We start from the raw sequence: 21,325 nt of genomic DNA on the forward strand, positions 1-21,325 counted from the left end.
AAAAGTCGAGGATAGGTAAATGATGGGTGTGTGTCCATGCGTGTGTGTGTGTGTGTGTGTGTGTGTGTGTGTGTGTGTGTGTGTGTGTGTGTGTACAGCTGTGTGGTGGATACCAGGCTAAAAAATAGTGGCGGTCAATTCATCGGCCTTGCAAGCTGTTGAATGGTGGAATCCCAGCACAATGTGCTTTGTCTAACATAGCTGTTCGCTATCATCGCTTCCGCGATGGGCATGTCTGAGGTCTGAGGCCTGAGGTGTGTGTGTGTGTGTGTGTGTGTGTGTGTGTGTGTGTGTGTGTGTGTGTGTGTGTGTGTGTGTGTGTGTGTGTGTGTGTGTGTGTGTGTGTGTGTGTGTGTGTCGTTACCCAACGCAGCAATGATTATATGTTTTGAGTTGTGAGCACATACAATGAACTAGTACAATGTCAGTTAGCAGTTGAGTTGACCACATCTAGAGTGGCCATGTATGCATGTAGGTGCATGTGTGTGCTATCTGCCATGTTATTGTGCCAATATATAGACAAGACACATTGCATATGACAACAGAATGATCATGTATAGCGACCTGTGAACAATTTGACCATATATAGAGAAATGACCACATACTGAGGATTGCTGGGCTACTGAGTCCTACAGATAAGATCGGGGTGCCTCCTCAGGTTTCCACGCTTGCCTGTGCTGAAAGCCACGCTCACACTTCAAAGTGGACTGCTTGATGGCGACATCCCTTTACACGAGTTTGGTGCTTATGCGTGTCACCAAGACCGTATGGTACAGATACGAAAGGCCAGACAAACAAATATTCACTGTCGGTGTAGGACAAATGTCCCCGGGTTGTTCATTCTACAAGTGGACATAATGAATGATATATTCTCGCCTTTCATACCGTGAAAATAGAGACTCTGTCCCTGTGTCGCATCAAGTTGATTGTTCGCACCTACATGTACATGGGTATATGCTATCATCCTCATTATCTCTTAATTTGCTTTCGTATATTAGTTCAATTGTGTTGTAATTAATGTCCTTTAGTGCAGGGTAGCTACAAAGTATCAGTGAAGATCTAGTCAGTGTGAAGTGAAACATATAAGCTGTTCACTACTCAGTCTCACTGCTGCTCCTTCTATTCAGCCAGCCATATATGTTCGTGTGTGGAGTAACCCCTTCCAAATGTGCGTGGAAACGGAACATCCGTGGATCATGAGTGCTAGATACATAGTTGACTCGACGATCTGCACATTGGGTGGTTGTCCTTGGATTAATCCGGAGGGAATTCTTCAGTGCATAAATATACCACCTTTGAAGCCTCGTTGTCCACATGATCCAGACTTCAAAATGACTTCAAATCAGTGCAAATCAAATATCAGCCAGCATGGTTATTGACCGATCTTAACCCGCTCCAAGTACGTTGTGGCGCAGCTGCTGCAGTTGGTAATGACATTTTCTACTTCGGAGGACGTCATGGACCATTTGGAAACCGGACCTTCCATAATACCGGCGCCCATCTGAATCCAAGTACGCGGACCGTTTCCCAGGTGAACATCCTCGGCAGTTCGCCGACACCGAAGGCGAACGTTGGTATGTGTTCCAATGTGAAATTGAAGGAGTGCTATGTGTTTGTTGGAGTTGGGGAGCGTCCCTCGCAAACTGAGGGCGTTCAAACCCCAGCGTCTTACCTGGAAATGATAACGGGGATATATGTAAACAACGCAGTACATGTGCTGAACACAAGAGTTTATGCCAGTACTGGAAGTTGTACATGGCGAGAGATGCTGTACACTGGTGACGCACCAGACCCTAGATATGGCTCTGCGTCCACCAATCGCGACAACTTCGCATTCGTCTTTAGTGGAGCTTGCAATTCCACTTTGGAATTAAAAAAAGATTTTTATCGATGAAATTTGCAATCGGCGGAGTGGAGTGGTGCTTTGCCAGTGACCGGAGAACTGCCTCCAGAGCGATGCTATGCTTCTTTGGCCCCGAGCTCGACGTCCTTACTGGTTCTCTGTGGTGGTTTCTGGCACAATGGAACGAACCTGAGTTACCGCAATGACCATTTCATCTTTCATACTGACTTACTATGCTGGTATGGCGTGAACACGTCACACATCCAGCCACCATTGGAAACACGGTGTGGACATTACTCATGCCAGGATCTCATGGTTAACGTGTATATTGTAGGAGGTTACAAGTCGATCCACAATCACAAACTAGCAACGATGGTCATCAGAGCACGTACGGAACCGCCGTCCTTACAGAATCTTGCTTTGCAGGTGTATGCCGGCATAGCGACTTCAGAAGACGTGGAAAGCTTGAGAGTCCTGTTTTGCAGCGTTTTGTGTAAGATTCGAACGCAGCCATGCAGTAGCTGCAATCCCCTCACGCCTGGAAGTAGTCATGGTATTGAATGATGTATACATTTTGCCTATTCCACTGCTAGGAACGCTGCTGGGGGTTCGTCGGCCTAGCTTTCTAAACAAATCTGACTTTTCTTTCACTCACTCACCTACTACAGCAGGATCTCGCCAGCTGCCAGCATTGGGCACAGAAAATACAATGAGAGAATTTGCCATGTCATGGCAAATTATTTCCTGAAAAAAACCTTCATTTTGTCCAACTACAGCATTCCTGACTCCTCCTCTGTGTCCATGAACAACGTTTTAATCGGATCTGGGCGCTCTGCTAAGCATCTCGGTGTAGAGCTCAGTGATGGTTTGAAGTTCCACGACTACTTCCACACCATCTCCAGGAAGTTCCAGCAACGTGTTAATCTGTTATGCTTTATGGGCTGCCATTTACCATCATCATACATTGCTCTCCTGCATAAGTCTTACGTACGTCCGGCAATTGAGTATGTCATTCCTTTCTGATCCCTTAGGATCACATCCGCTCAGTTAGAGTCCCTTGATGTACTCCAGGCTAAGGTTTGCCGGCGACTCCTGAGGTCTGCGAAAATAGACTTTGACAACTTTGAATCAAAATCTAATTTGAATAGATTGTGTCACTTGGAATCCTTGGAATCCCGGCAATTTCGCCGTATCTTCATTTCTCCGGTTGTTTTGTTTAGTACATCAATTCTACCCAGACTATCTCTCTCGCTTTGCGATTACCATCTCACGTAGTGCCCGTAGGCCCAAAAAGCTCATTTTTAACTCACATCGCCAAATTTTCTCATGTCTCTTCCTACAGAAAACTGGTACACTTTGCAATTGTCTCCCACCCCGATTGACAACTTCAGATTCCCTAACAGAATTAAAGCGTCATTTACGTATTTACATTGCAAAGTATCAGTTCGACTGCACTGGTATCCCTTTGATGTGCAATCATTGATTTACATCTACACTTCTTGTTCATTCACTGTATTTTTTGTACAGAATCTCTCTTTTTCCGAACTCATTTTGCACATTTTCTCTTTTCCCAACTCCAATGTTCAATGTATATACACAAATAGGAGATCCCCCAGATAGGCGTCAGCCTTTCGGTAATCCTGAAACGAGAGAGCTTGGAAGCTCAGGGCCCTACGCTATGCCTTGATGACCTAGACAAAAAAAGCATAGAGATGTTATGAACTTTTATAAATTTCTCCTTTTTTTAAGGGGGCAGCCTACCCATAAATTTCATATGGCATTCAATTGACCGTACCTTTGGTGTTTCTCAATGGATTTGAGTGAAATTTTGACCACACACTCCTGCCACTATGCTGGCCCTCAGGACATGATTTACAAGTTCTTGCGCCTCACTGACAGGCTTTCCAGGCCGGAAAAACTCAAATTTCCGGCATAGTGCCACGGTGTGCGAGCCACCCAGGAGCCAAACAAATGCATTTACAATTTTTTCACATTTTCGTGCTCATTCTGTTCGTGCGCGGGACTCAAACCTAGTACAAGTCCAGAAGCAGCCATAGGTGATGGGGTAGGGCCCCTCAACGAGGCCCTGGAATCTGTCACAACGGAACGAGTGGGCGTTCTCTCACACACTCCCACAGACCCAAGTCAATTTTTGAATTTTTTTAGGTTTAGGGTGTGCTACGAGGTCGTACCTTTGATACAACATCCAGTGCTGGGACCTCCACAGCAAGCCATTTCCACAGCGCTGCACACCAAATCCAGGATACCCTCAGAAACCGGCAAAGACTTCCACTCACGTTTCACGACTGCCTAGTACTGAATCCTACCTGACTTCTTGACACGACTCAAACTTGCCAAAGTCACTAAATCAACGTCAACTACAATAATCAAGCCACATATCTGCAACGTCACGAGGGTGCTGGCAATAGTCCTGCTGCACGGCGGCGGGCGAAGCCCGCCGCCGTGCAGCCCAATACGTGGCTCAAAAACCTGATTTTTTGGACTTGGAGCAAAATTCTGCACACTTTCACGTGTTTCCATGATACGACAAGTTGCGCACGGTCTGCTCACATTCAAATACAGTGCTGCCAACAAATGACAGCGTGCAACAAAAAAATCTTTCCTTGCAAGGGCACATTTTCGGCCATAACTCTTGAACGGCCGGTCAGATCGGGACACAATTTTCAGAGAATTTGCAGCTATTCACGCTCTTTCAACTGACGTAGCACTCAATATGAATTTACAAATTCGATTTTTCAGCGAATTTTTGGATAGTCTGCCACCTTAAGACATAACCTGGGATTCGAACCCACACTATCGCCCTGCAGGCATCCCCGATACACTTCGCATACATACTAATTCTTCCAAGTTGCTTCACGTTATGATCTTGCATTTGAAAGCCCTATTTGAATATGCATTGTGGCCAGCCGTCTTTGATGGTGCGGTACGGGACAGGTACGGGACAGATACGGTCGAGGATAATACGACACCGTCTACCGCCTTGATGACCTAGGCAAAACATGCATAAGGATGTTATAATTTTTTCAATTCGTCTATTTTTTTAGGCATAACCTGGGATTCGAACCAGCGCTATCGCCCTACATGCATTCCCCCATACACTTCGCATTCATACTCATTCTTCCAAGTTGCTTCACGTTATGATCTTGCGTTTGAAAGCCCTATTTGAATATTGCGGCCAGCTGTATGTGCATGTGGCCAGCTGTGTTTGATGGTACGGTACGGGACAGATACGGGATAGCGCCAGGCGTGACACAAACACACAAACAAACAAACACACAAATACCAAATTAAAGCTGTGTGGACCCTGGCTAGCGCCAAACGTTACTGAAGTAACGTCTTCTGCATAGCTATGGGAATAAAGAGTATTATTATTATTACTCACTAGAGAGGTTCTGCAAAACGAAAATTCGAACGAAGTTTCACGACAGTCTTTGCGAAAGTGTGTACGAATTTTCGCACGAACTTTGCGTTCTGCACATTTTCGTAGTTTGCAGGCACCAAGTGCACGTAGATCTACGCCACGACCCAATCTCACGAAACTACTTCCCATGAAAGTTCATTTCGCGTTCCCTGCAAGTTTCGCGTCCAAAGTTGCGAATGTTCGTGCGAAGTTTCGCACTTCATGACGTAGAGCGAAAGTTTGTACACATTTTCGTTCTGCAGAACCTCTCTACTAACTCCACTCCAACGCACGTGCTAACGTAGCTCTCTACCTCTTTTCCTCCCTCTTGCTACCTCTCTAGAACCCACACACAATCTCTTTTCTCTCCCCAGGGTACACGATTGACGCTTTGCTCACGAGTTCACTGGTCGAGAGAGTTAACTTTTCCTCACCTGAATGGCTTTTATATCACCTACATGCCCTTTGTAGTCGATTGTGTTCGTTGTTTTGGTTCTTTTTGTTCTCTTACGTTCTATATACATGTAGGTATGTGTACTTTCACAGAAAATAACTTTGCTTTGGGTTTTGAAAGCATTGAGGCTTGGAATGACCTGATTACACATTCTCCGATGGACGTGTATGTAATAGAATAATAATAAGCGGCGCGGAGACAATAACATTAATATGGCAATAACCAGAATCCGCGACGCGGACATTGGACGTAGTCATGTCCGAAAAAATGGATAAAAAAGTTTCCGAACACGTTTTGTAGACATTAATCAGGGAGAATACGTCTAACTAATGAAATCTAGCAATAAACAACGATATATACGTGGCAGAGTACGAAAAGCAGTATGTGAAAGAAAATAGGAGAAAAAAGGTGAAGTGTGAAATACAAGAGAAGTGTGAACTAATAACAGAGGTGGGCAGGTGAGATATAATAACAATGTGAGACTCAAAGAGGGTGAAGTGTAAGCAGTACGCGCATGGGTATGTGGGTGGGTGTATGTGTGCGTGAATGGGGTGAACATTGCTCATGCCAAGATCTCATTGGTGACGTCTGTATTGTAGACGGTCGCAAGTCGGTCGACGCTAACAATCAAGCAACGACGATCGTCAGAGTGCGTGCGGAACCGCTGTCCTTACAGAATCTTGCTTATACACCAGTCATAAAAACGTCGGCTTCGCCTCGGTTTTCATACTGGTGTATATATATAGAATAAACACCGATGTCGTAGTGTTTATGGGAATATACACACTGCTATAAAAACCGAGCTCGGCCTCTGTATAGAGAAACCGAGTCTGACGCGAACTGTGAAAATTATAAAAACCGAGGCGTAGCCGAGGGTTTTATAGACAGTGTTTATATTCCCATTAACCTTAATCAGGCCAATGTTCCCAAAAGGGAACATGTTTTTCTTCTTTGTATTTGAGGTAGTAATTTTTCGTTTTTCTGCACTATTTTTGTTTCTATGCATAACTGGAAGCTTGCTGATCATGAATAACAAAGTACTTGGTGGGTTTCAGAATTTTTCAAATTCCTCAATATTAGACCAAATGGCGGTAATTCTTGGTATTCGTATGAACGTTAGAAATGTTCACTATTGATGTGGAAAACAGCTTTTTTCAGGGCAAACCCTATATGAGATGTGATCCCCGGTCCTTTGGCAATACAACTGGCCTAAAAAATCAAGAGAAATTTGGTAATATTACATAAACACCCTGCGTCTTTCTTTGATGTTCCCAAAAGGGAACGTTGGCCGGATTCGATACCCAAATGTACCCTATTATGGTAAGTTCTCTGGAATCAAGCCATGCCCACATATCCCTTGTCTGAAGTATTCAGGAAGGTGAATATAACCGGAATGGAGACTTTTCAAGTTTATATGGTGCCTTGAAAATCTCCATGGCAACCATAATTTTGTCGAACGGCTATTTAGCAATGCGTGGAATGACCCGAGGAGTCGCCTCCAAGGGGGTTGATTCGGCACCGATCGATACAAAGTCCCTAAGTTATTTTGTTTTGTCTTTTTCGAAACTAGAACCACTCGTTCAATAGACGTTACAAATTACAGAGGCTTCATGCATTCATCCTGATCCGTTGCTGCTTTTCCCGCGCGCGGTTGAATTTTTGTCAAAAAATAGCGTATTATTTGTAGTAAGGTATGGCTGATGGAGCTTTCTACGGGAGGAGAGTCCTTCCTAAAAGGACATCCAGAATAGTTACACTGCTGGAAGCTGAGGAAGCTGTTGAGAACTCAGATCAACCTGAGAACCTGGTCATTTTGCCGCTGAGCACTGGTGACGCAAATGTCGATAGCGATGTTGAGGACGGGCGTGATGATTTACTGGATGACGACCATATCATGGAACCTGCAGGAGAGATGGAGCTAGATGAGTACGAGTCTGAGGATGAAGATTATGAAGTTCATGGGTCTGATGATAGCGAGGATGAGGGTAGTGGTGAGCCTGCGGCAAAGCGGACACCCGCGGGTGCGACACGCTGGATGAAGAGGACTGCTTTCGACACCATCCTTCCTGAAATGGAACTGCCCTCATTTATTGACGATCATCCTGAACTTATAACGGCGTCGCCTATGGATCTCTGGCGGGGAATATACACACCTGCACTGATCGAGAAGATTGTAGATCAATCATTACTGTATGCAGCACGGGAAAAAAACAACGACAGCTTCGGCTTGGAGGCAGTAGATCTGGAGAGATTTCTAGGAATCCTTCTTCTTTCTGGTTACCACACTTTGCCAACTGAGAGCGACTATTGGTCAACGCAACCAGACCTCGGAGTACCACTTGTACAAACAGCGATGAGCCGTAACCGATTCCGATCGATCAAACAATACCTTCACTTTGTGGACAACCAAGCTCTACAAGAAGGAAATAAAATGGCAAAGGTGGCTCCGCTATATGATAGCCTCAACGAGCAGCTGGTAAAGTGGAACATCTTCCATCCTCTGCTGAGTATCGACGAGTCGATGGTCCCATATTTTGGCAAACACAGTGCGAAGATGTTCATAAAGGGGAAGCCCATCCGGTTCGGCTACAAAATTTGGTGTTTATGTGGAAGTGATGGATTCCCGTACCACTTGCAAATTTACACCGGTCGCCAGGAAGGCAGGCCAGTGAGTCCACTGGGCCTGAGAGTGGTTGGCGACATGGTCGATGTAATTCGAGTCCACTCCGACACCCGCTGCCACGAGTTATTCTTCGACAATTTCTTCACCAGCTACAGCCTTTTGGAAATCCTGGCCGAGAAAAACATGCGTGCAGTCGGTACTGTTCGGGACAACCGCACTGGAGGTGCTAACCAGCGTTTGGTCTCAACAAAAGAGCTCAAGAAGAAGGCCCGAGGCACATTTGATTACCGCTGCAACGGAACCGTGTTCATCTGCAAGTGGAATGACAATTCTGTCGTGAATGCCGCCAGCAACTATGCCACACACGAGCCCCTTGCAACTGTGAAAAGGAGGGTGAAGAATGTGTCTAACACCACTGTCACCCAGCCACATCTCATCCAACTCTATAACAAGGGAATGGGCGGTGTGGATCTTTTCGATCGGCTCCTGGGTTCTTATCGCCCACGCATCTCCGGCAAGAAGTGGTACTGGGCATTATTTGTCAACCACCTGAATGCGACCGTTGTAGCTGCTTGGCGTCTGCACTGCAAGGTTCACGAGAAGCCTATGTCCCACATCGAGTTTCGTCGTGAGATCACCGTCAGTTTGTTGAAAACCGACCTTCGCCCCGAACCACGAGTATCCGGACTTCCGGTGGATGTGAGATATGATGGCGTCGGACACACAAGAGAGTCGACAACCCAAGGTCGTTGTAAGGTTTGCAAGCGAAACACGAGATGCAAATGCTCCAAGTGTGGTGTTCGGCTGCATTTCGATCATGGTGCCAACTGCAACGAGTTGTATCACACACGCTAGGTCGAGATCCGCAGCCATGATCCGCCAAGTAGCATCTATGGGCACTCCGTGAAGACAATCTCATGATTTCTATCTTCACTACTATTGTTTTATGTTTGCATTGCTCCACAAAAGCTTTCGCAGCAAAATAATTCATTTTAATCTGCCGTATAAACCTCGCATAAAAATCAGGGTGATTTTGGTACCCGATCCGGCCAACGTTCCCTTTTGGGAACATATACATATTTCCATAACGCCTTGTCATATTTAGATCAAACTTATAGACATTCTTAATTGGTTCAATACAGTCCAAGATAACCAAAAAAAGTTCTGACAATTGAATGATTTCTGGTGTTGGCCAAATTAAGGTTAACACAAGACAGAGGTGTTTTTTCTATTTATACCTAGCTTCGTTTTTGGCCTGAAATACTGGTCGGAAATAGCTATTTTAGTATCCCAGTACACTATAGTATACTACAGTCAAACTTCGTTAGTACGAACACTGATAAGGCGAACTTTCCATTAGTACGAACTGAGGCCAATCCTATGGTTGGCCAGGCATCAAGTCAAGTCAAAATTATTCGTTTATGATGAACTTCTGTACAGCGAACTTTCGCGAAGACAAACTATTTTCAAGTGTGATTTGAACAAAGTCGGTGTGGTCATGTACTTGTAGTACGAACTTTCGGTCCACGAGCGTGCGCGTACGCTGGCTGCCTTTTTCTTCTTCTTTTTTTCAATAGTCGAGGTCATATTGTACGTACAGTGCAAATTGTTTTCAAGCGTGTTTTGAACAAATCAATCAGTGCGTTGTACGAACTTTCGACACAGTCGTGATTCATTGGACTTTGTCATTGTACTTACCTGTTTCTGGCTTATGCTAAGAATAACATGCTTCCCATGTACCACAGCATGCACCTTCACGTAAATACAATCCATCTGATATGTATATCGTTTTTTTGTCAGATCTGGATAAGAAGAACTCTCGATAAGACAAACAAATTTGTTCGGTCCCTTGAAGTTCGTCCTAATGAGGTTTGACTGTATTATTATGTAGGCAGCATTGCGTGTTATAGACTTAAGATCAATCTTTCAACCAACTTCAGCATCAGCACGCTGGTGGCTGGGTGGTCAAGATAGGTACTTGGGAATATCATAGTTGCAGGTTCGATTCCTGCTCAAACTTCTTTATTCTCTTCAATATTTTTTTCTTTTACAATTGAAGAGAAAATTTTAAGTCACTTGAAAATTGAAAAGTTACAACCTCTACTAAAGTGGGTAATGTAGCAAAGTATATTGCAAAGTATAATATATTATTATAGCAATAAAAACTGCTTTATGGCAGTTTTCTAAAAAAAGTTATTGTGTTCTAGTCCATGGACCCCGTCTAAAAGGTAAGAAATTAACGAAATGTGAAAGACGAAAACTAAAATTTCACACAAAACCTCACAATAATCACACACAAGATGAAAAGCTAGAAGACCTTTTCCCCTAGTGATTCTCTTTCCCATGCATGCATGTCCATTGTTGGTGCAGTACAAGTACAAGTGTTGTGAGTATTGTGAGGTTTTTGTGAAATTTTAATTTTCGGCTATCACATTTCGTTATTAATTTTTCTTACTTTTTAGACGGGGTCCATGGACTAGAACACAATAACATTTTTTAGAAAACTGCCATAAAGCAGTTTTTATTGCTATAATTTCTTTTGTTTTTTTTAGCTAAGGATAATATTATAATACAATGTATGTCACCAATGGAATGCCCTAAATGATGGCCTAGCGCCTCTACATGTGCATCATATCAAATTCAATACACATTGTTTATTTTTTTATTTTTTTATTTATTTTTTGGTCCCATCAGCCTCTTCATATTTGTGCAGCTGCACTGTTGAGCTTCCGATGTAAAACAAATAATAATAATAAAAATAACAATAATACCGTATTATACGCATTGATGTGCAAGCATTTTCCTGCAGAAAATGGCACTAGGCTTGCAGATGTTTTTGTTCCGTGCTTATAATTGTAGTCATGACATGCCTACAATAACACATTGTGTTATCGAGATAAGGTCATCCTGCATCATAATGCACTAATATCGTAATCCTGTTGATGTCGATTCAACTTTTGGAAGTAGTTCAATGACTTCAAAGTGTTAGTCCACGATTGTCTAAAACAATACAGCAAAGAAGGAACAATACATGTATTATTATTATTATTATTATACGCATTCCCGCGTTGAAGTGTAGCAGCAGTATGCTGCGTCCACAGCTTCGCTTATGCAGAATGGCTTGGGTGAGAGGAGAGGGGAGAGAAAGCAACAAGGCAACCAACATCTATGAAATTGGTCACAATAACATGAAGAGAACCAACCTACATATGCATGATTGCACAAGAATGGAGACGACCAAATAATGGCTATAATCATTGTGCCACAAAACCGGTACACAGGAGATCTGACGACAATGTAACGAAACATAAAACTCAGTTACTCAATACAGGTTCCACTAAATTACAAGAGAACAACGCTACAGCGTTAGAATTGCCGCTAAATTATCGCAAGTGTAGAGAACGAGTCCAATACAAATGAAAACCATGAACAGACTGTCCCGAAGTTATTTTGGGAACAAATTGTACTACATGAGTGTACTTGCTGATACTGACGCTGACGGAACACGAATTTGAGTTGAATACTCACGAAGTCTTGTACATGCACATCATTATGCGCCGGTGTTGTGGAGTAAGGAGGTACGTCAGTCACCAATCCAGCTTCAGCTCCACGCTCGCTTCAGCAGAATGTTGCCCGCGTTTGCTTTGCCTCCGCACGGATAGACGACCAGCGCAGAGTCCCGCAGCTCCGTGGCCGTAAGGTCTTGATATTCGCCGTTAGCGCCGTCAAGTCTCAGTCCACCTCTCACACCAAGCCGCCCTATAAAAATCTTTCTCTCTCCATTGGAGTGCTCCCCAGTTGCGCGAGGAGACTAGAGAAATTCCTCCGGTGAGCGAGGAAGAAGAGCGGAGTTACCCAACTCAACCTAACTATACATGTATTAAAATATATTAAAATACATTGTTGAGTCCGACGCCTCATTCCAACAACTACACTGATCCAGAGGATATAGGGCAAAAGCTATGGCCATAATATTAATGTTACACATCTTTTGGTGAGTATGAATGATATCCAGTCGAACCTCTTTAGGACGAATACCAAGGGGCCGATGGTATTTGTTCTGTGAGTTTGTTTTAACCCAATTTTATAACCAGTGAATACAATTATTTCTCCAATAGAGATACGGCGAATAGATTTCTTCTACAGCGAAAGACTCTAAGCCAAACCGACTCATTGACTGGTCTCATACGAAACAAATGAGTCACTGAACCTTTCTTTAGCAACATGACGGCAACTGAAACAGCAATAGAGAAAATACGATACATGTACAGCACATTCTTGCAGGTATGTACTACAAACAGATTGCAAATCGTAATTTTTGCTTTGCCGGCATGCAACTTTATTTGGGGCAGTTCAATCTCGGCTCTACTCACAAATCAAATAGCCCAGACTCGAGTAAACAAATCCAATCGTACGAGATTTTCACGAGACGAGACTGCACCCATTGGCTTGTTTCGTATGAAGCAAACATGTCACTGAATGCATGAACCTCTCCATAATGGAGATTTTCCCTGATATGCAAATTTATTTTGCATACTCGGCCAATGCGTCCTTGAACCTTTCCCTCCAGATTGGGAACTGCCAACGATGCTATGCCACTGCAAAATTCAGATTCTACCCTATGATCGGAGCACGGAATGCCGGAAGCAATCATGACCAGCGCCTTACTTGTAACGTACCAATGTACAATGACCATCTAAGCCTCAGCAGCAACATAAGCCTTACCATCAAGAAGGTGAACTCGCGTTCTTCGCACACTGTTGGCAAGGGCAAAGAGATACGAATGGATCTAAATCCGAATAAAATCAGCACACGTTTCCGTAAATGAAAAGGTGAGCATAAGCAAATGAATCGAAGGAAACTGGGCAACTCAGAGATCACCTGTCATTGAGTATTCCGTAAAAGAAGGCCACGACAGCAGAAAAGCTAAATTTAGAAAAGAGATCCTGTCAGCTTTTCCATTATTTATTGTATTCCACCTAAAATCAGCACACTTTTCGTAAATGAAAGAGTCAACACGAGCAAATGAATCAAAGGGAACTGGTCAACTCACCTGTCATTGAGTAATATTCCGTAAAAGGAGGATTCTCAGCAGAGCCGAAGCGAAATAAGCCAGGAGACGAAATATCCGAAACAGCTCATGCAAGAAGCAGTTCCAAAGAAGGAAGTTCCTCGCGCATGCACATCCGAAAACGGACTGCAGCACAATGTCTGCCGTGCACGTGCACAGCACGCGGCTATGGAGTAGTGAAATACCGAGCACCTCACGTAGAAACGTACGTAGCCTAAGTGAAATACCGAACACCTTACGTAGAAACTTACGTAGCATAGCGATGTCGTTTTTCTTGCCATGTGAACACAATAATAGAAAAGCTGACAGGATCGCTTTTCTAAATACCCTAAGTGCCCAATAAGTGCAGTCTGTAGACACCGGCGCTTAGTATGGTTTGGACATATCATTCGCGAAGGGAAGGACGCTGTGTCCTACAAAGCCCTTCACATGGCAATGAATATACTTGAAGTAACAGATATAAAAGGAAGCCCAGATGTCGCCCAGTGACCAGATGGGTAGACAACATTAGAAATGACCTTTTACTTCTCAATAATTATGTCTCTTTTGGAAGCGGAGCAACTTGCCTCGGACAGAACGCACTGGCTCGACGTTGTCGACAGATGCATGACCCTCATTTGATTTTTCATATGAGCTATATCGTGTGCTGCATGAGAGAGAGCATGGAAGGGTCACCTGGTCGACGGACCCGCAAACGACAACTAACTTTACTTTCACACCAAGGTTCAATTCGAGTTCAACTCGAGTGACAGGAGCGCACCCAAAAAAAAGTCAAACAGGCTGTAAGTTGTATCCACCCTGCAGTAGGCCCCGGCGGATAATGCTAGCATTATAATATCTAGCATATTTGGCACTTTCTGGAAACTAGCATTGCACTAGCATAATCAGCAGGTTTTGCAGAAAACTGGCATATTCTTGCGAAAACTAGCATATTCTTGCGAAAACTAGCATATTCTTGCGAAAACTAGCATATTCTTGCGAAAACTAGCATATTCTTGTGAAAACTAGCATATTCTTGCGAAAACTAGCATATTCTTGCGAAAACTAGCATATTCTTGCGAAAACTAGCATATTTTTGCGAAAACTAGCATATTCTTGCGAAAACTAGCATATTCTTGCGAAAACTAGCATATTCTTGCGAAAACTAGCATATTCTTGCGAAAACTAGCATATTCTTGCGAAAACTAGCATATTCTTGCGAAAACTAGCATATTCTTGCGAAAACTAGCATATTCTTGCGAAAACTAGCATATTCTTGCGAAAACTAGCATATTCTTGCGAAAACTAGCATATTCTTGCGAAAACTAGCATATTCTTGCGAAAACTAGCATATTCTTGCGAAAACTAGCATATTCTTGCAAAAACTAGCATATTCTTGCGAAAACTAGCATATTCTTGCGAAAACTAGCATATTCTTGCGAAAACTAGCACATTCTTGCGAAAACTAGCACATTCTTGCGAAAACTAGCACATTCTTGCGAAAACTAGCATATTCTTGCGAAAACTAGCATATTCTTGCGAAAACTAGCATATTCTTGCGAAAACTAGCATATTCTTGCGAAAACTAGCATATTCTTGCGAAAACTAGCATATTCTTGCGAAAACTAGCATATTCTTGCGAAAACTAGCATATTCTTGCGAAAACTAGCATATTCTTGCGAAAACTAGCATATTCTTGCGAAAACTAGCATATTCTTGCGAAAACTAGCATATTCTTGCGAAAACTAGCATATTCTTGCGAAAACTAGCATATTCTTGCGAAAACTAGCATATTCTTGCGAAACCTAGCATATTCTTGCAGAAAACTAGCATATTCTTGCGAAAACTAGCATATTGTACTACAGTCATGTACATGTAGTAGCTAGTGAGCAAGGTACCTAACTAATTACTTCCTAAGGCTAATGTCCTTGTGACTTCCAGTTCCAGTACCCGTGAAAGACTATCTGTGTCGCCATCGAGGACGGTCGATCGGACTCGTACGGGACCAGTCGATTGCAGAGAAATATACACGCAAACGAATTATAGAACTGTGTTCGCATCCGAAAACACTGGTTCACTTCAAATCTTCAATGTCTTCAATGTCTAGCTCCCTACTAGTAGTTAGGCCTCTGTAGGTAATGCTAGTTATTTCAGCTCAAAATGCTTTCAGCATTGCTAGTTATTCGGTCATATAATGCTCGTTAGAATGATAATTTGGACTTGTAATGCTACTTGAAAAGGCAATGTGAACCCCTCATATGGCATTGTGTCATAATGTAAGTCACACTGCACGGAATACGGCTATTGGAAGTACCTAGTACTTTGAAACTAGATTATATGGTGATGCTATTTCAAAATGATGTGGAACTGAAGTTGCTATCATGAACTAGCAGTGAATAACAGTAAATCAGAACCCTACGTCGACAGTCTTCAAAGTACTTTGAGGGTGCATACGGAATGCTATTTTGGAAATTTAGTATATTGTGTGGTATGAAAAAGTACAATATAAGTGATCTAACCCTCGATATGCTTGCTCCTTTGGCTTTGGGCAGTCGTGCGCATGCCTCACCGGGCTCATCCTCCACCTCTGCCTCATTCTCGTCTTCCTTATTATCCTCCTCTGTCTCGTACTCATCTTTCTCACTCTCTTCCTCCGAAGAATCAGAGACTTCCAACACATTTCCATTTGATGTACTCATGGTGCAAGCAAGCCAGCACTGCATGACTCTGTGAATAGGAAAGACAAGGTTTCTTTCCGTTTCCCATGCTGGCATCAACGTGGTACGTCTATACCTAGCAGCTGCCACTAAGTTTCGCAACAAGAGACGCATGTTGCGAAGTCGCAGGCTAACGTTTAAGCAAAACTGCCTAAAGCCGCTGGTACAAAGTACAGTGTGTACGTTACATTGTAGAGCTCCTGTTTTATTCAGTAATGCACACTCATGAAGTGAGAAAATGACACTTTTGGGCGCTAATGCTTGTTTTGGCTCCAAATCCTGGTACAATGCTGGAGCATTGCTAGTTCTCAAAACGATGCTCGTAATGCCAGTTACAATGCTAGCATTACCCGCCGAGCTAGGCTACTACAACTAGTAGTCTTGTACATGTACATGTAGTAGATCTATGACTCTGGTTGGGAGCTGGGCACAAGCGTGGGAAAAAAACTTGTGATGGGTGTACATGACAAGGCGGTGCACCGGTGAGAATGGGAGCGTTTTGTTTACACCAGCGTTTGCTTATTATTCTTTGTTAGCTGATAAAGTGGCATTAAATTGAACATAACGAGCATTAAAACTAGCATAATGTGCCACTTTTACTAGCAGTGCTAGTAGCATAATTGCCGAAAATAACTAGCATTATCCGCCGGGGCCTACCCTGCAGGCGCTATGCTGGCAGGGTGATCAGGTGACTGGTGTACGCAGGAGCACGTGACCGCTTGTTCAACCATGTTCCGAACTTCGATTGGGAATAAAGGAGGAACGCTGCATCGCACCATGTTCGGAACAAAGCCAGTCGACTCAGCGTCCAAAACTTCAAAAGACTACAACATATGGGCGGTCATCCGTGCTTTTATATGAATGAAATGGCGCTTTTAGTGACATTTTGCATACAAATCCCTATCTAGTAGGGCGCAGTCACCCAGTTTCGGTGGAAGTGCCCAAGTTCGATTGGGAATAAAGGAGGAATGGAGCGTCTCAGCTTCCTGGGACCAAGGCCAGTCGACTTAGCACCCCGATTAACTTCACCTGCTTTGTTATGTTTGAACAAACCATGGGCTTATGGGCGGGCATGGGCTTATGCGCGGGCATGGGCTTATACGCGGGCATGGGCTTATACGCGGGCATGGGCTTATACGTGGGCATGGGCTTATACGTGGGCATGGGCTTATACGCGGGCATGGGCTTATACGCGGGCATGGGGTTATACGCGGGCATGGGCTTATACGCGGGAGTCTATGGTATGTATCAGCATTTTACCGTTCACGCTATTTGATGTGTTTTCGAGACATGGTTAACAGTTCGGCTTCTGAGTCCTGACTCCTGACGCAACGATAGACGTGTGAGGTAACCCTAGTTGGAATCTTACCGTTTCGTTCTCCCGCTGAAAAGAGCTTTCTATCGTGTAAAAGGTACCAAACCGACGGTATTTTTGGTTTGGGGTACGAGTGCCGTTGGATCTAGCGCGTGAACTGTAAAATGCCATGTCTACACACACACAAAAACAGTGCGGGCCGACCGTCGAAAATAGCGTGATCGGTGAACAGTAAAATACTTACCATGTCTATTGTTTTATTAGGCACATGTTCTTGCGGCTGCTATCAACACAGCTATCCTGACTAGCAGTAGACTCGTGTGCTAGCACTAGTGTACTGCAGTCTAGGGTGCCCTCACTCAGCGGCCCTGTCGCGCCCAGCTGGTCACTGTTCATAGCGCATTTCCGGCTCGCTGCCGCCTTCCAGGCTGCATCATACGCCACCGTCTGCTGACCACCTGACTCGGTCCTCGGAACTGTGCTTTGCATGCACGCACGCGTAGATCTACGTCCGCCATCTGTCCATCCGTATCCCGGTACCGGTAGTCGATCACCCACATCACGCACAGGCTTCGTGCCGCTCGACGAAATCCCATTGCGCGATCGAGTCAGGCCAGCTCTAGATAGCTCTCTCCCAGCGCTCAGCGCAAAGCAGCATTGCCCATTGTTGACCGTCCTTGTTCGCATATCACTAGATCTATGCATTGGTGCTACCCGCCATTGCTGCTGCTGCTATGCGCTAGCAGATCCACACCTTTTCAGTAGACTAGTAGACACGGTAGATCTACTAGTAAATCTACAGTGCTAACGACTATGACCGCTCGCGTGGGCCCCGATTCTTGATCCTTGTACTCTCGATGCAAGTCACCAGTGTCGTCTGAGCGTCAGGCAGGGCAAACTGGGGCACTGGGGTAGAACATATAGCAGGGTAGACTTGTTCATGGAATACAGGAAAACACCGATCGTCCGAGCAGCGTAAAGTACTAAAGAACAGCGTCTGGTCCACCCTCGTAAAGAAACGTTTGGGCGAAAGGAACTGAGTTCTACAAGCTAGAAAGGTTCTTCGTGAAACTTTGGCATCACAGTTTTGATTTGGGAGAAGTTCCAAGAACGTTGTTTTGTTCTGACATACTCGGACAAATGAAACAGAGCATCGACTGATAGAGTAACGAATGCTCCCAACTGCCCAGGGAAACAACACATGTTGTCCTTGCCCTTGTCTGATCAGGCAGCCCTAAGCTTGGATGGTCGGACCCGCAGAGTACCCTCATCGACTGACCACATAAACCGCTACGGCAAGCGTGGCAGGAGTAGCAAGAAAGGTAAGGGTCGGATTAGATCTACAATGCTGGCAACTGAAATCCGGCCCCTGAGCAGTGCGCTCCCATCACAAAGACCCGGCATGTGATTGTAACAGTACGAAATAGAGGCCGCTAGGAAGTGAACACACCGCTCCGGGGTCGGATTTCAGTTGCCATCGGTAACTATAGACTTCATTGCGAGTGTGCTGTGATGAAGCACGAATTCATTTCTGCAGTATGGTCTTACTTCCACCTGCTTGCTTGGTCAATGGTGTTGGGGTGTTTCTTTTCACGTGGGCCAGAACAGAAATACCCCAAGCCCCTTACTCAAACCAAACACATGCACGCACACACACACACAAACACACGCAAACACACACACTCACACACCTGTCCTGTCCTGTCCTCATACACACTCACACAAATGCACGCACACACGCACACACGCACACATACATTGTATGCTCACAATGTCACACACACATACACACAGACACACACATACACACAGACACACACATACACGCACACATATGCACACACACATGCACCCACACATGCACCCACACACGCACACGCACGTGCATGTGTACACCCACACACGCACACACAGGCGCGAGTGCATACACGCGCACACGCACACACACACACACACACATACACACACACACACACACACACACACACACACACACTCACTCATACATACATACATCAGGACCACCAGAAGCAGGTTTTGAGTGATCCGGTAGTTTCAGTGCCTTTCATACTTTGTGTGTGATAATGGTGGGCACAAAACTGACAAGGAGTACTGAGACAACCGGCGACCTCACGCCTAGCTCCAACACTTCTCCAACACTTCTCTTTTTGTCATCTTTTTTCACCATATTTTAATTGACTCACCATCCGAGTTAAACTTACATTAGTTGTTGGCTATAATAGGGGTAACGTAACTATCCACTCTGTGTGCGCTGTGTTCCTTATATGGGTGGCAACAGCTTCGGTCGGCATGGCGACGTTGGAAGAGGCCTGGGGCAGCCCGGCGTTTCAGGACTTGAAGCCGATTCTGATCCTGTGCGTGAGCTCAACGACCCTAGCAGGTCTGGCCCACGGCAAGGGTCTGCTAAGCGAGCAGCAGTGCGAGACGATCGGCTCTCTCAGCGGCAGAGTCAAGCGAAATACGCAGCTGCTGGAATTCCTGGAGAAAAGCGGCGCTGCAGACTTCCACACGTTCATGGTCCTGGTCATGCAGCATGCACCGGAAGATGTTACGCGCAGAGTTGACCGGCGATTGAGAGACGCCCATCCAGGTAAGTGAGTGCAGGAAAGCGGGAAACTCTCCTAACCCGGGCAAATTGACCCTAGCTCAAAACATACCCACTTACTGGCATGCAAGTAGACATATTTGTTATGCCAATCAATAGTTTTTGGGACCGTTTTTCATTGAAAAGCCATTTTGTCAGGCTCTAGATGGGTCAGAAAGGTGCCCTGTAGACGGATATGCCCCGATTAGGAGCGTCCGGACCTGGGGAGTTTTACTGCAAGCCAGCCATGGTAATCTAACACACGGCAAGCCCGACGGAGAACACCCAGTCTCTGGCAGCCACGTGTCGCAATCGAGTGCAAGTGATCCCGGAATGACAGCTTGGCGTCAAATGTCACTCCAAGAAACTTGATGGTGTTGGCTTCCAGAACCGCGATACCTCCGAACTTGACGTCAGGGACAGCATGGTGTCTGGCTTTCGTAGTCATCAGCACCTGTTGCGATTTAGAGGGCTCGAATCTGATGCGCCAGCGTTCTCCCCACTCTTCAAGACGCTTGAGGCTGGATTGCAAGGCGGCAGTCATGTCATTCATATTATTATTATTATTATACGCATTCCCGCGTTGAAGTGTAGCAGCAGTATGCTGCGTCCACAGCTTCGCTTATGCAGAATGGCTTGGGTGAGAGGAGAGGGGAGAGAAAGCAACAAGGCGACCAACATCTATGAAATTGGTCACAATAACATGAAGAGAACCAACCTACATATGCATGATTGCACAAGAATGGAGACGACCAAATATAATGGCTATAATCATTGTGCCACAAAACCGGTACACAGGAGATCTGACGACAATGTAACGAAACATAAAACTCAGTTACTCAATACAGGTTCCACTAAATTACAAGAGAACAACGCTACAACGTTATAATTGCCGCTAAATTATCGCAAGTGTAGAGAACGAGTCCAATACAAATGAAAACCATGAACAGACTGTCCCGAAGTTATTTTGGGAACAAATTGTACTACATGACTGTACATTCATATGACTGTCATTTATATGGATAATTGATATTGACAATGACCCTCCAGACAGCTGTTCGCTCCTCCTGAGCTCATCAGTGGAGGCATAATTATGATGTTGGATGAAAGAATAATAAGAATAGACTGATCTTTATAGGGCTCATTCTGCATAGAAACGTGGCATACCCTAAGTGACAAAAGTGACTACTTGAATATCAGTAATATGAATTGGCTGCATGCAGTGGAGCCTACGTGTTCTCAAAAACATGCTTTTCCAATAATAATTATTTATCATGACGAAGCATTGAGGTCACTG

At 44.6% G+C, this 21,325-nt stretch overlaps 2 protein-coding genes across 2 annotated transcripts in view; both read left to right on the forward strand.

The window, feature by feature from the left end:
- Positions 1–7,411: 7,411 nt before the first annotated feature.
- Positions 7,412–9,196, forward strand: LOC135821727 (piggyBac transposable element-derived protein 3-like). Its single transcript, XM_065334727.1, has one exon. It carries the CDS (start codon positions 7,412–7,414, stop codon positions 9,194–9,196), a length of 1,785 nt encoding a protein of 594 aa, XP_065190799.1.
- A 9,049-nt stretch (positions 9,197–18,245) lies between these two features.
- Positions 18,246–21,325, forward strand: part of LOC135821189 (uncharacterized) — a 21,706-nt gene continuing 18,626 nt past the window's right edge. The window contains exons 1-2 of the mRNA XM_065334257.1: positions 18,246–18,745; positions 19,723–20,034. Coding sequence (XP_065190329.1) covers positions 18,625–18,745; positions 19,723–20,034 — 433 coding nt within the window. The 5' untranslated portion in view covers positions 18,246–18,624. The remainder of the gene's footprint in view (positions 18,746–19,722; positions 20,035–21,325) is intronic.

This window comes from Sycon ciliatum, chromosome 7 (genome assembly GCF_964019385.1).
Source record: "Sycon ciliatum chromosome 7, ocSycCili1.1, whole genome shotgun sequence".
In the NCBI taxonomy this organism is placed as follows: Eukaryota; Metazoa; Porifera; class Calcarea; order Leucosolenida; family Sycettidae; genus Sycon; species Sycon ciliatum.